Source organism: the organism of the source record quoted next, unplaced genomic scaffold (genome assembly GCF_019419815.1).
Source record: "Pyrus x bretschneideri cultivar Hongxiangsu unplaced genomic scaffold, Pyrus_bretschneideri_v1 Contig83, whole genome shotgun sequence".
In the NCBI taxonomy this organism is placed as follows: Eukaryota; Viridiplantae; Streptophyta; class Magnoliopsida; order Rosales; family Rosaceae; genus Pyrus; species Pyrus x bretschneideri.
This window is the reverse complement of record NW_025999824.1, coordinates 1,672,035-1,683,322: the sequence shown is the minus strand read 5'-3', so window position 1 is coordinate 1,683,322 and position 11,288 is coordinate 1,672,035. Positions and strand designations below refer to the sequence as shown.

The 11,288-nt window shown below is 38.6% G+C and overlaps 1 protein-coding gene across 1 annotated transcript; it reads left to right on the top strand.

Annotated features, from left to right (window-relative positions):
• The first annotated feature begins 486 nt into the window (after positions 1 to 486).
• LOC103936345 (calcium-dependent protein kinase 32) lies at positions 487 to 4,169 on the top strand. The gene is made up of 8 exons (XM_009346185.3): positions 487 to 990; positions 1,200 to 1,323; positions 1,410 to 1,553; positions 2,271 to 2,423; positions 2,554 to 2,669; positions 2,851 to 3,018; positions 3,277 to 3,510; positions 3,641 to 4,169. The coding sequence occupies exons 1-8, from the start codon at positions 490 to 492 to the stop codon at positions 3,794 to 3,796; spliced, it is 1,596 nt and encodes a 531-aa protein (XP_009344460.2). The 5' UTR covers positions 487 to 489; the 3' UTR covers positions 3,797 to 4,169.
• Positions 4,170 to 11,288: the final 7,119 nt, after the last annotated feature.

Here is an 11,288-nt window from a genome sequence, read left to right as displayed (position 1 = left end):
GGCATTGTGTGAGATGAAAAAACAATTTGAGATTAATTTTGTGTAGAATATTTAAGGAAACAACAAAGCTCTCCCCGCTCTCTCCCTCTCTCTAAATCTCTATCTGTCTATCCAACCGTGTGTGGAGAGAGAGAGAGAGAGAGAGAGATAGATAGGGTGGGAAGTCTCTGTGATAGAGGCTGGACCCTTTCTCCTTGTCTCTATTCCACCAATCCACCAATCCACCAAATGGTGGCTTCCACACGCTAAATTCCCCTTTGCATCTTCTTCTTCAATTCCAAACCCCCATAACCCTCTCTCCCCATTTCCTTAAGTCACATCTCTGGCTTCAAATTCTGTTCATCCTCCAAAAAAAATTCTCAATATTCAATTGGGTTACAGAGCAATTCGGATCTCGAAACCCATCTCTTGATTTTCCCCTAAACCCTCAGATTTCGAGTATTCAATCGAATTCTGATACGATTCTGGCTCCCAGACCGATTTTCACAGATGGGTAATTGCTGTGCGACCCCCCAGACGGGTTCTCCGTTGAAGGACAAGAAGAACAGGAAGAATCCATTTTCGATAAACTACGTCCCCGGCCAGGGAAATGGTGGTTCCAAGCTCTGTGTGCTGAAAGACCCGACTGGCGCTGAAATCGAGCAGAGATACGAACTGGGTCGGGAGCTCGGCCGTGGAGAGTTCGGAATTACCTACCTTTGCACCGATAAGGACTCCGGCGAGAAGTTCGCCTGTAAGTCGATTTCGAAAAGCAAGCTGAGAACAGCTGTGGATATAGAGGATGTGACGAGAGAAGTTGAGATCATGAAGCATTTGCCTAAGCACCCCAATATAGTGAGCTTGAAAGACACCTATGAAGATGACCATGCTGTCCACATTGTTATGGAGCTCTGTGAGGGCGGTGAGCTCTTCGATCGAATCGTGTCCAGAGGCCACTACACAGAGCGTGCTGCTGCCGCCGTTACGAAGACGATTGTCGAAGTTGTTCAGGTGAGGATTTTGGTGGTTTTTAGTGATCATGTTGGATCGGTGATTGATTGGATTGTGGTGAATTGCAATTGTGGAATTGTGGTGAATTGATTCTTTTGCCGTTTATGTATAGAATAGATTTTTGTTCCCAAGATTATTCTCTGAGGAATCAACCTTTTGATAGGTTTACATACCCTAGCATAATGTTAATGTGTTTAATTCTCTTGCAGATGTGTCACAAGCACGGTGTAATACACCGGGATCTCAAACCCGAGAACTTCTTGTTTGAAAACAAGAAAGAAACAGCACCTTTAAAGGCAATTGATTTTGGGCTGTCCGTATTCTTTAAACCTGGTAAAGTCTTCTCCAAACTATGCCATTTGATTTTCTTGTTCTGATTAGTTTACCAAAACATTTTTTTTTTTTTCATGTATTTCCAGGTGAAGTATTTAATGAAATTGTTGGAAGTCCCTATTACATGGCTCCTGAGGTGCTTAAACGCAACTATGGTCCTGAAATTGATGTGTGGAGTGCTGGAGTTATACTCTATATCTTACTTTGTGGTGTTCCACCATTTTGGGCAGGTTTGTGTTCGTTTTTATATGTGCATTGCTTGCTAACCCAAATGCGTGTTCATTTAAATATCTCACTATAGTATAGATACAACTCGCATTATACAGTAGTTACATTCTTATAGGGAAGGTACATTATATGGTATATAGTGTACACACACACACACACACAGACACACACTAACAAGGCGTAAGTGCAGTATAGCTCGACTGAAGTATGTAGGTGCTGTTTTCATCTTTCTTAATTAATGTTGTTCTCCAAATTAACAATCCTACACTCTAGATAATATGAAGGCAGTATCTATCTATATTTTCAGTGAAGAAATTAAGTGGGGAGAACTGTTTTAAAGTTCACATTCACCAGTTATATCTTATATTTTTGCTTGCACTGTGCGTTCATGGACCATGGTTGGTCAAAATATTTCCAAACACATTGTATTTTATCGACTTTGGTAACAAATAACAAGTTGGTGTTGCTTCTATTAAAATATGTGCTTGTGTGCTGTAGATTCTTAGGTTGGAAATTTATCTACTTACAAAAAGTGATGTGCTGCTACCATATTTACTCACCATATATTTATACGTGCATGCATGAATTGAGACCCGTTGAAATGAATTTGCCATTTTCTAATTTCTCTTCACTTCTATCGAATTCTGATTACTTTCTGGCTTTCCTAGTGCTTAGCATCTTGTACAATTTCTGACTTGAATCTATTATCTTGCGTGCAGAAACTGAACAAGGAGTTGCAGAAGCAATTATACGGTCTGTTGTAAATTTTAAGAAGGACCCCTGGCCTCTGGTTTCTGATAATGCGAAAGACCTTGTGAAGAAGATGCTTAATCCCGATCCAAAGCAGAGGCTTACAGCTCAGGAAGTTCTAGGTAATGTTCAGTTCTGTCGATGGTTATCATTATAGTTTAATATTAAAGAGACTTTTGTTGCTTGAAGAATTTGGAAGTGCAAAACATAATATTATGAACATACATCTTATTCTTGGTTCTTTGAGTGCAGATCATCCTTGGTTACAAAATGCAAAGAAAGCTCCAAATGTTTCTTTAGGTGAAACTGTTCGGTCAAGGCTCAAGCAATTCTCTGTTATGAACAAGCTCAAGAAAAGCGCTCTCAAGGTATTCTTTTCTAAGATTTTTGTTTGATAATTTTTTCATAACCCTTTATCTGCTTTATGTGTTCTATTATACGTTTGGGATGCATCTTCTCCAAAAAAAAAAAAAAAAAAAAAAAAAAAACTGTTTGGGATGCATGTGTCTTCAGTTGCTAATGTTTTCTTTTGGAATTTTAAATTAACAGGTTATAGCCGAGCATTTGTCGATGGAGGAAGTTGGTGGTATACAGGAGGGATTTAAGCTCATGGATATTAACAACAAGGGCAAGATTAACATTGACGAGCTAAGAGTTGGGTTGCATAAACTTGGCCATCAAATTCCTGATGGGGATCTTCATATTCTGATGGAAGCTGTAAGTATTATCTTGTATTAGTTTATGGTTTTATATGTTAGAGGATTAATTAGTTATGGCCTTTGGGCCAAAAATAATCCATATGCGTGTTCGACTATCCAAGTGATTTCTTTTGACATAGATTTTATCATCTATATGCATGTTCGACTCAAAGAATCTGAAACCTTCTTGCTTGAATGACTCTGTAGTGCATTACTGTTTAAAGATCCATATAATGCTACACATACTAATAAGAGGGGTTTCATTTCTGTTAAACAGGGTGATGTAGACAATGATGGATATCTAGACTACGGAGAATTTGTAGCCATCTCTGTTCACCTAAGAAGGATGGGCAATGATGAGGAGCATCTTCGCAAAGCATTTGAATTCTTCGACAAAGACCGGAATGGGTATATTGAAATTGAAGAGCTGCGAGATGCCTTGAGTAATGAAGTTGATGATAACATTGAAGATGTTATCAATGCCATTATTAATGACGTAGATACGGACAAGGTCAGTAAGATTGCATGTTAAATTGTTTTAATGAGTGTCTTGTTGCAAATCTGCTTATGAACCAAAACCATTAATTTCTTGTTCTAGTAGTTGCTTAGAATTCACACTGAATCCCTTTCCATGGTTGCAGGATGGACGAATAAGTTATGAGGAATTTGCCGCAATGATGAAGGCCGGGACAGATTGGAGGAAAGCATCAAGGCAGTATTCACGAGATCGGTTCAATAGTCTCAGTTTGAAATTGTTTAAGGATGGACCATTGGAAGGTAAAACGGAGAGTACATAACGCTGGAGGATTGAATCGAGGTACTTGTGTGGAAGAGGCATATGAAGGAAAGAATCTTTCATTGTTTTGTTGTGTTATGTAATTCGTTTTTCATCCTTTTTAGATCGTTTTGTGATTGTTAGGATACGGGCCAAGGGTGTTCATGTCTTGGTGAATGGGGATGTATGTAACGTATTTGCTGTAAGGGTTGGTTGGGGAAGGAGCAGGTTGGAAAACAAGTTCATTGTGATTGTAAATATGTTACAAATGGCATATATATTTTCGTCAAAGTCATTGTTGGTAGAAGTTATTGAGATTCATATGTATTCGAATTATTTCTTTGGAAAGCAAACGATATCAAATTACTGATCAAATGAACTACAGCTTAAGAACATTACGATATACCAAATTTTCAATTTCGGTACGCTAATTTTGGCATGTTTATCGCGTGGGAACGCCGCGAGGTGAAGACATTGTCAGGTCTAGGAGCAACCAACCGTCTGGTCTGCGAGGTTAAGAACGGATTTTTAATGGATGATCCGATTAGTTATTGTATTGACTTGAAATTCGTTATTTTTTGTCATTTTTGTGTTGTGATAATGAGTTGTGTAAGAAATTGTTAGGTCTAGGAGCAACCAATTGCTTTCACCACTAACTAATAAGCTTAATTAATCATCCATAATATCATGTACCTCATCATTAAGTTAGTAACTAATAAGCTTAATTAAACATGCATAATATACGTACCACCAGTTGCTAGCTTACTAACCGAGGAAACAATATAATTAAGGATACTAAAACGTATGATTATTTCTAATGTTACATAAAGATAAGAGAGAGCTCTGGAATGAATCCAAACCACATCTAGCTAATACAGACAGACGCACATAGGATGCCTCTTCTTCCTAATAGAGGTTACTTACTAGCTTAAATTCTACCTGAAAACTGCGGTAAGTAAGAAATGATGGACTATCAGATCGCAGGAGATCATATAGATCATCAATCCAATTCCAATGCCAATGCTATCGCCAATGCCAAAGGAGGGACGGGATGATTAAGCGAGTCAGTCAGTCGACTACAGCAAGAGTTTGATATTCTTTGTCGGCAATGGCTACTTCCATGAGATGGTGAGGGCGAAAATCCCCACCATTGTCCAAGAAGGATTTGATCAAATTTTTGGAGTAGCCACGCAACACCGTCACCCCTCTATGAGGAAAATCAAAGGATGGAGAATGATAACCCCCCCAAAAATCCCAAAACACAATGTGTGGCACCGCATCATCCCCATATCCCCTTGTTCTCGAACATGCTCCGTATGGCCTCATACAGAGTCTCGTAACCCTTCCAATCATAGCCTGCGCAGTCGGTGAACAGAAACAGCTTCTTGATCATCTGCTCTGGCTTCAAATTCTCCTTGACAGCCACTTCCAAGATGGCATCAAACACCATTTGTAAATCAATACATATGCTTATGTCCATTCTCCTGTCCATTCTTGTCAGAAAGGAGAACTTGGACTTAACATCGTCGAGGCCTTGAATGGAATGCAGCTGGGGCAAAAAATGAATGGGCCGAATAAACTTACAGCGGGAATCAGGCAGACTGAAATTCATCACTTTTCGGTTCCATGGCTCTTCACTCAGTTCATACACCAAAAGTCCCAAACTCAAACTCCTTGACTGGCACAAGCCGTTGTCACATACAGCCCAGCAGTTTTTGAATTTGCCGCCCTCCTTGACCTTTTGCACCATTGCCTTCCATTGAAGCTCTGCCGCTTCCCCAACATTGCCATCTTCCAGATAGCGTAGGATGTCATTTGGAAGTAAAGCGTCGGGCTTTATAATTGTTGTTGCTGCTTTCACCTCCTCCAAGTACTTCTTCACCTCGCAGCGCTCCCACCTGTCAAACCGACTTTGACGCCTAGAGTAGTTTTTCAAGGGCGCCAAAACCTCCTTCCTCAGCCGCTCCCACTCCCGCGATACATCTGATTCGGGGGGGAGAAGCCTCCTCGCAGTGCTTTCTTCCAGCGAAATGGAGCGCCCCTTATGTGCGTCCCAGGGGTTCCCTGTAAGCAAACAATATATTGCCCAAGAAACTTGAAGATCATTATAAGCATGAGCATCAAGAGAACCGCGTTTAGCATTGTAGTCGGTATCATCGTCAACATCGTCATCATAATCACACGGCTTGAGCTCGAGCTTGTTCTGCTTCAATTTTTCAAGATCGGACTTCAACCTGCTCCGCAAACGCATCCATACCCCGGTCGTGCAACAGCCTGTAAGCCGGGTCGCGGGCATACCGATCAGCATGAGAATTCGGATTCTCGCGTTGGAGTAACTCCTCCTAGTGTGTGATCCAGCTGATCCTGAGGAGGAACGAGGAGGCCGTACAGAACGTCGAGCAGGGTGAACGAAGGACCGAAGGAGTCGGCAAGAGAGCCGAAGTTGCGTAACAGAGTGTCGGGGTGGTTGTGGTGGAGCCAAACAGCTGCGAATTCAAAAGCTTCACTGTACCATTTCGATCCGTCGATATTGCAGTGAGAGAGGTTGAAGATGAGCTTGAGAGTGGTGAGAGGATCGTGGGACCAGGCCAAGGGGAGCTGTTGCCGCAGATAGTTAAACATTCTGGTGTGATACTTCTTCTCCGTCTCCTGCTGCTTCTCGCGGTAATCGCTGGGTCGTTGTGTGACGTTGAAAAACAGATCGAGGCAGGGGTCTCCGTACGCCTTAAAAACCTTGTTATTCTTGTTATTTTTCTTCCCCCGAATCTGCATATCCACGTCGACAACAGCAGCAGGAGAAACCGAATCGGAAGCAGCCATTGCTCTTCTTCCTCCTCTTTTCATCATCGGGATTATTGGGAGGACCGAATGTCGGACTTGACGAGCCATTGAAATAGTTGTCGGAATTGTTGTCGACCTTGTGGGTGCGTTGAGGACAAGGAGGTTTCGGCCTGCTCTTGTCGGAACAGCAGCCGTCGTCAAACACCCTTGCGGCGGCGGCGGAGGCAGGAGCACTGGCGGTTTATTGATCTGAATCATCATGTTTCTCAAACCCTAACCCTAATTCAAATTCAACCCAAGGTGGCTGGTATGTGGTTGGAGTTTCCTTGCGGGAGGAGAAGAAAACGACTTGACGGCTCAAGGACTCTGTCTCTGTATCCGGAGAAGGAGAAGGTGCTTGCTTGGAGTTCCCTTTCAAGTACTTATACTGGGCCACCCTCTAGGGACTTAGCAATCACGTGGTCCAACGTTTTGGTCAATCGGTTGGATTTATTTAATGAATGAGTACGTACAATATCAGCTTAGATTTTGTAAGGCGATCTCCAACCGATAGTCCAGGACCAGAGGTCAAAAATAGCCCGAAAATCATTTCCAACCAATAGTTAGATCAGAGGATCGTGGAATATGAGAGGGCCCCACAGAATCGGAAAGGGTTGGAGGGTTGGAGGGCTGGCTGCATTCGAGGGCTAGAGGGTTGGAGGGCTGGATGCATGCAGCTAGCCAGCCATCCCGGGACTGGCCAGAAAATAAAGCAATCCTGTCAGTTATAATCGACAGGATTGTTCAAAAAATTTTTTGAATACAATGGCTAGTTAGCTAGCCGTTGCATTTAATTTTTTTTCCTATAAATACATAAAGGGTAAAGTACAAAAAACTACCTCAACTATTGCGGTCATGACAGTTTCATACCTCATCTTTTAAAATTGACAATGTCATACCGCATCTTACAAATTTGTGACAATGTCATACCTCCGTCAATTTTTCTGTTAAATGCTGACGTGGCAATAGACGGGGACCACTTTCTATTAAAAAATTAATAAAATATTATTAAAAACTAAAAAAAATATTTAATATTTTTTAAATATTAAAATAATAAATAAAAGTAAAATTAAAAAAAAAAAAGGGTAAAGTACAAAAAACTACCTCAACTATTGGGGTCACGACAGTTTCATACCTTATCTTTTAAAATTGACAATGTTATACCGTATCTTACAAATTTGTGACAATATCATACCTCTGTCAATTTTTCTGCTAGTTTTTCTGTTAATTTTTGACGTGGCTTGATTCGGGACATACTTTCTATTAAAAAATTATTAAAAACTAAAAAACAATTATTTAATATTTTTTAAATATTAAAATAATAATAAAAGCAGAGAAAAAAAAAACCATCTGTTTGTCCCTCCCCTCCCCCTCCCCCCTCCTCTCTCTTCTCCCCATCTTCATTTTCTTCCCCCAACCTGCAAACCCAAAAAAATTATAAAAAAAAAAATTTTGAAAACCCAACAACCCCCTACAGAAGAACAAGAAGGAGGAGGAGGAGGAGGAGGAGGAAGAAGAAGAAGAAGAAGAAGAGGAAAAAAAAAATTCCCCCTATCGGCGCGGAAGAAGAAGAAGGGAGAAGGAGAAGGAGGAAGAAAAAATAAAAAACAAATTTGAAAATCCATCAACACCCCCCATGCGGAAGAAGAAGAAGAAAGAGAAGGAGAAGGAGAAGGAGGTGGAAGAAGAAGAAGAGGAAAAAAAGGAGGAAGGAAATTTTTTTTTTTTAAACTTTTTTTTTTTTTTAAAATAAAAAACCATCAAACCCCCTGCGGAAGAAGAAGGAAGAAGAAGAAGAAGGAAAAAAAATTTTTTTTTTTTCAAAACCCATCAAACCCCAAATCCACCACTTTCATTCATTCTCCACATCCTCTTCCGCACCCATCATCCACCTTCTTTGTGCACCTATCTTCCCACCGACGAGATCTGGGTTTTTTTTTTTTTCTAGGTTACAGGAGGGAGAAGAGTGTGGGTGTGGGGAAATTGAGTGTGAGTGTGGGGGGAAGACAAATTGGATTTTTTTTTTTTTTGTTGGGATTTGCAGGTGGGGGAAGAAGATGAAGAAAGGGAGAGGAGGAAGGAGGGAGGACGGGGGAGGGGAGGGACGAAATGAGGGTTTTTTTTTTTGGCCTTTTATTATTATTTTAATATTTAAAAAATATTAAATAATTATTTTTTAGTTTTTAATAATTTATTAATAGAAAGTAGGTCACGAATCAAGACATGTCAGCACTTAACAGAAAAACTAACAGAAAAATTGATAGATGTATGACATTGTCACAAATTCATAAGATGCGGTATGAAATTGTCAATTTTAAAAGATGAGGTATGAAACTGTTGTGATCCCAATAGTTGAGGTAGTATTTTGTACTTTAAACTTTTTTTTTAATTTTACTTTTATTTATTATTTTAATATTTAAAAAATATTAAATATTTTTTTTAGTTTTTAATAAATATTTTATTAATTTTTTAATAAAAAGTGGTCCCCGTCTATTGCCACGTCAGCATTTAACAGAAAAACTAACAGAAAAATTGACGGAGGTATGACATTGTCACAAATTCGTAAGATGCGGTATGACATTGTCAATTTTAAAAGATGAGGTATGAAACTGTCATGACCGCAATAGTTGAGGTAGTTTTTTGTACTTTACCCATACATAAACCATTCATTAAATTTAAGTTCTAATTTTTTTGGTTTTTTGGCTCAGTTACGTTGTAGTTTTTAAATTTAAGTTGTTGGATTTGAATTTAAGTTGTTGTAGTTTTTAAATTTAAATAATAAATTATGTTTGGCCCTATGGCCCTCGGTTGGAGACGGTTTTTTTTTACAGGGCTAAAACGAGCCATTTGGCCCTTGGTTGGAGACGAAGGCAAATATGGCCCTATAATGTTTATTAAAATATTAATTTCTTGGAGGGCCAAAGGGCTAAAACAAGCCCTTTGGCCAGCCCTTGGTTAGAGATGGCCTAAGGACCCCGCTAGAAACATAGAATTAGAGTATGGGTTATGCTATCCACACATTTCATTTTACTTTTTACACATTTTTTGATAATTTATGTCCGTTGATCTTCTTCAATTCATCGATCCAACGGCTGAAATGAGAAGTAAAATGGGGTGTGTGGTAAGGTATTGATAAACCCTAAACCCTACAGTGTAATTAGAGTTTTCTGTCTCTAAATTAAATATGTATGACTATATTTATTTATAAATTTTGCCACAATGTGTTGCAACGATCAAATTTTTTGTCACTCAATTTTTTGTTTAAACTCTTTGAATACAAGTTTTAATCGAGGTGTTACCGTATTATAGAGGGGAGCGTAAGGTGTAGTCACACAAAGTCCTAAATTTGAAGGAGCTCTCAAAAATTTTGTCATCTAATGTTATGTAATAATGTTATATATTTAGAAAATTACTTTTGTTAGGACTTTAAACTCTTATTGCACATTAAGTAATATTATGTAATAATTAGTACCTTAAAATTACTTTTATTAGTACTTTAAAATAAAATATCTTTCTTTTTTTTTCTTTTTTTTTTCCCATCTAATGTTATGTAATAATGTTATAAAAGTAAATTTGTTTCATTTCTAAATATAAAAGGATAATGCTAGAAAAACTAAATTTGTGAACTAAATGCTGAGTCACCATAAGGAAATATAACGTTTATTAATGTTTAAGTAATAATTCAATCATCAACTTACATGTCTATAAATTTAGTATCCCTCTAGCATCACTCAATATAAAAATTTCTAGTACAATAAGATATTCTGATTGTCAGTCATAACACCTTAAAAAACGATAGTTTTCCAATTTTAGTGAAGGTTATGTTTGTAGCTTTTTTTACTTATAATTAATGACATTTGTAACCTTGCAATCAGTGAGTGATAAAATTTATTTTGATTTAAGTGATTGTTTTCTAACATGAATACATTGTTTACTTTTTTTAATATTATCTTAAGGAGGGACTCTTATATAAATTTCGCACAAGCCTCCGAAATTTAAAAAAAATGGCCCTACCGTATTATGACATGTTTAATACCGAAAGCAAAGTTCAATTAGGTTAAAATCGAGACACAAATGCTTAAATGTATGTACCACGCTAGATGATATGATTAGGGAAAAATATGCTTAAAGTGGTGATTCCAACATAGAATCTAAAGGGTATAGGTATTTTGCTCTCTACTCGGGTGCCAAAGATTTTCCTTTCCTACTTGGGCTACATACAAGTTACCAGCATCACTACCAGCTCCTACACGAGATTAAATCGGCAATTTCTTGGTTTTTTTTATTATTATTTACCTTATGAAACACTTCTATCTTTTAGGAAAGCCAAACGAGATACAAGAGCACAACCCGAGTATATCATCATGACATGGACCCGCTCCACCCGTTACATGGACTCGCCCGGCAAATTACATAAACCCTGCCCTGCCGATTACATGGATCTATTTTACCAAAAAAGAAAATTACATACCAATGCTTGGTGGTTCAAGTGGTAAGGAACTTATTCCCCTTAAATAAGGTTTTGAGTTCATGCCTTGTGAATGGAGAAGCCAGCATTGGGAGAACTTGCCCTCGAATAGGGTCCAACCTTGGATTCATCCAAACAAAAGGAAATTACACGGATCTGCCCCGCCTCACTTCGTTTATTGTTTATAAAACTTGTACCCGTTCTTGAAACGGTTAGACATGCCTTA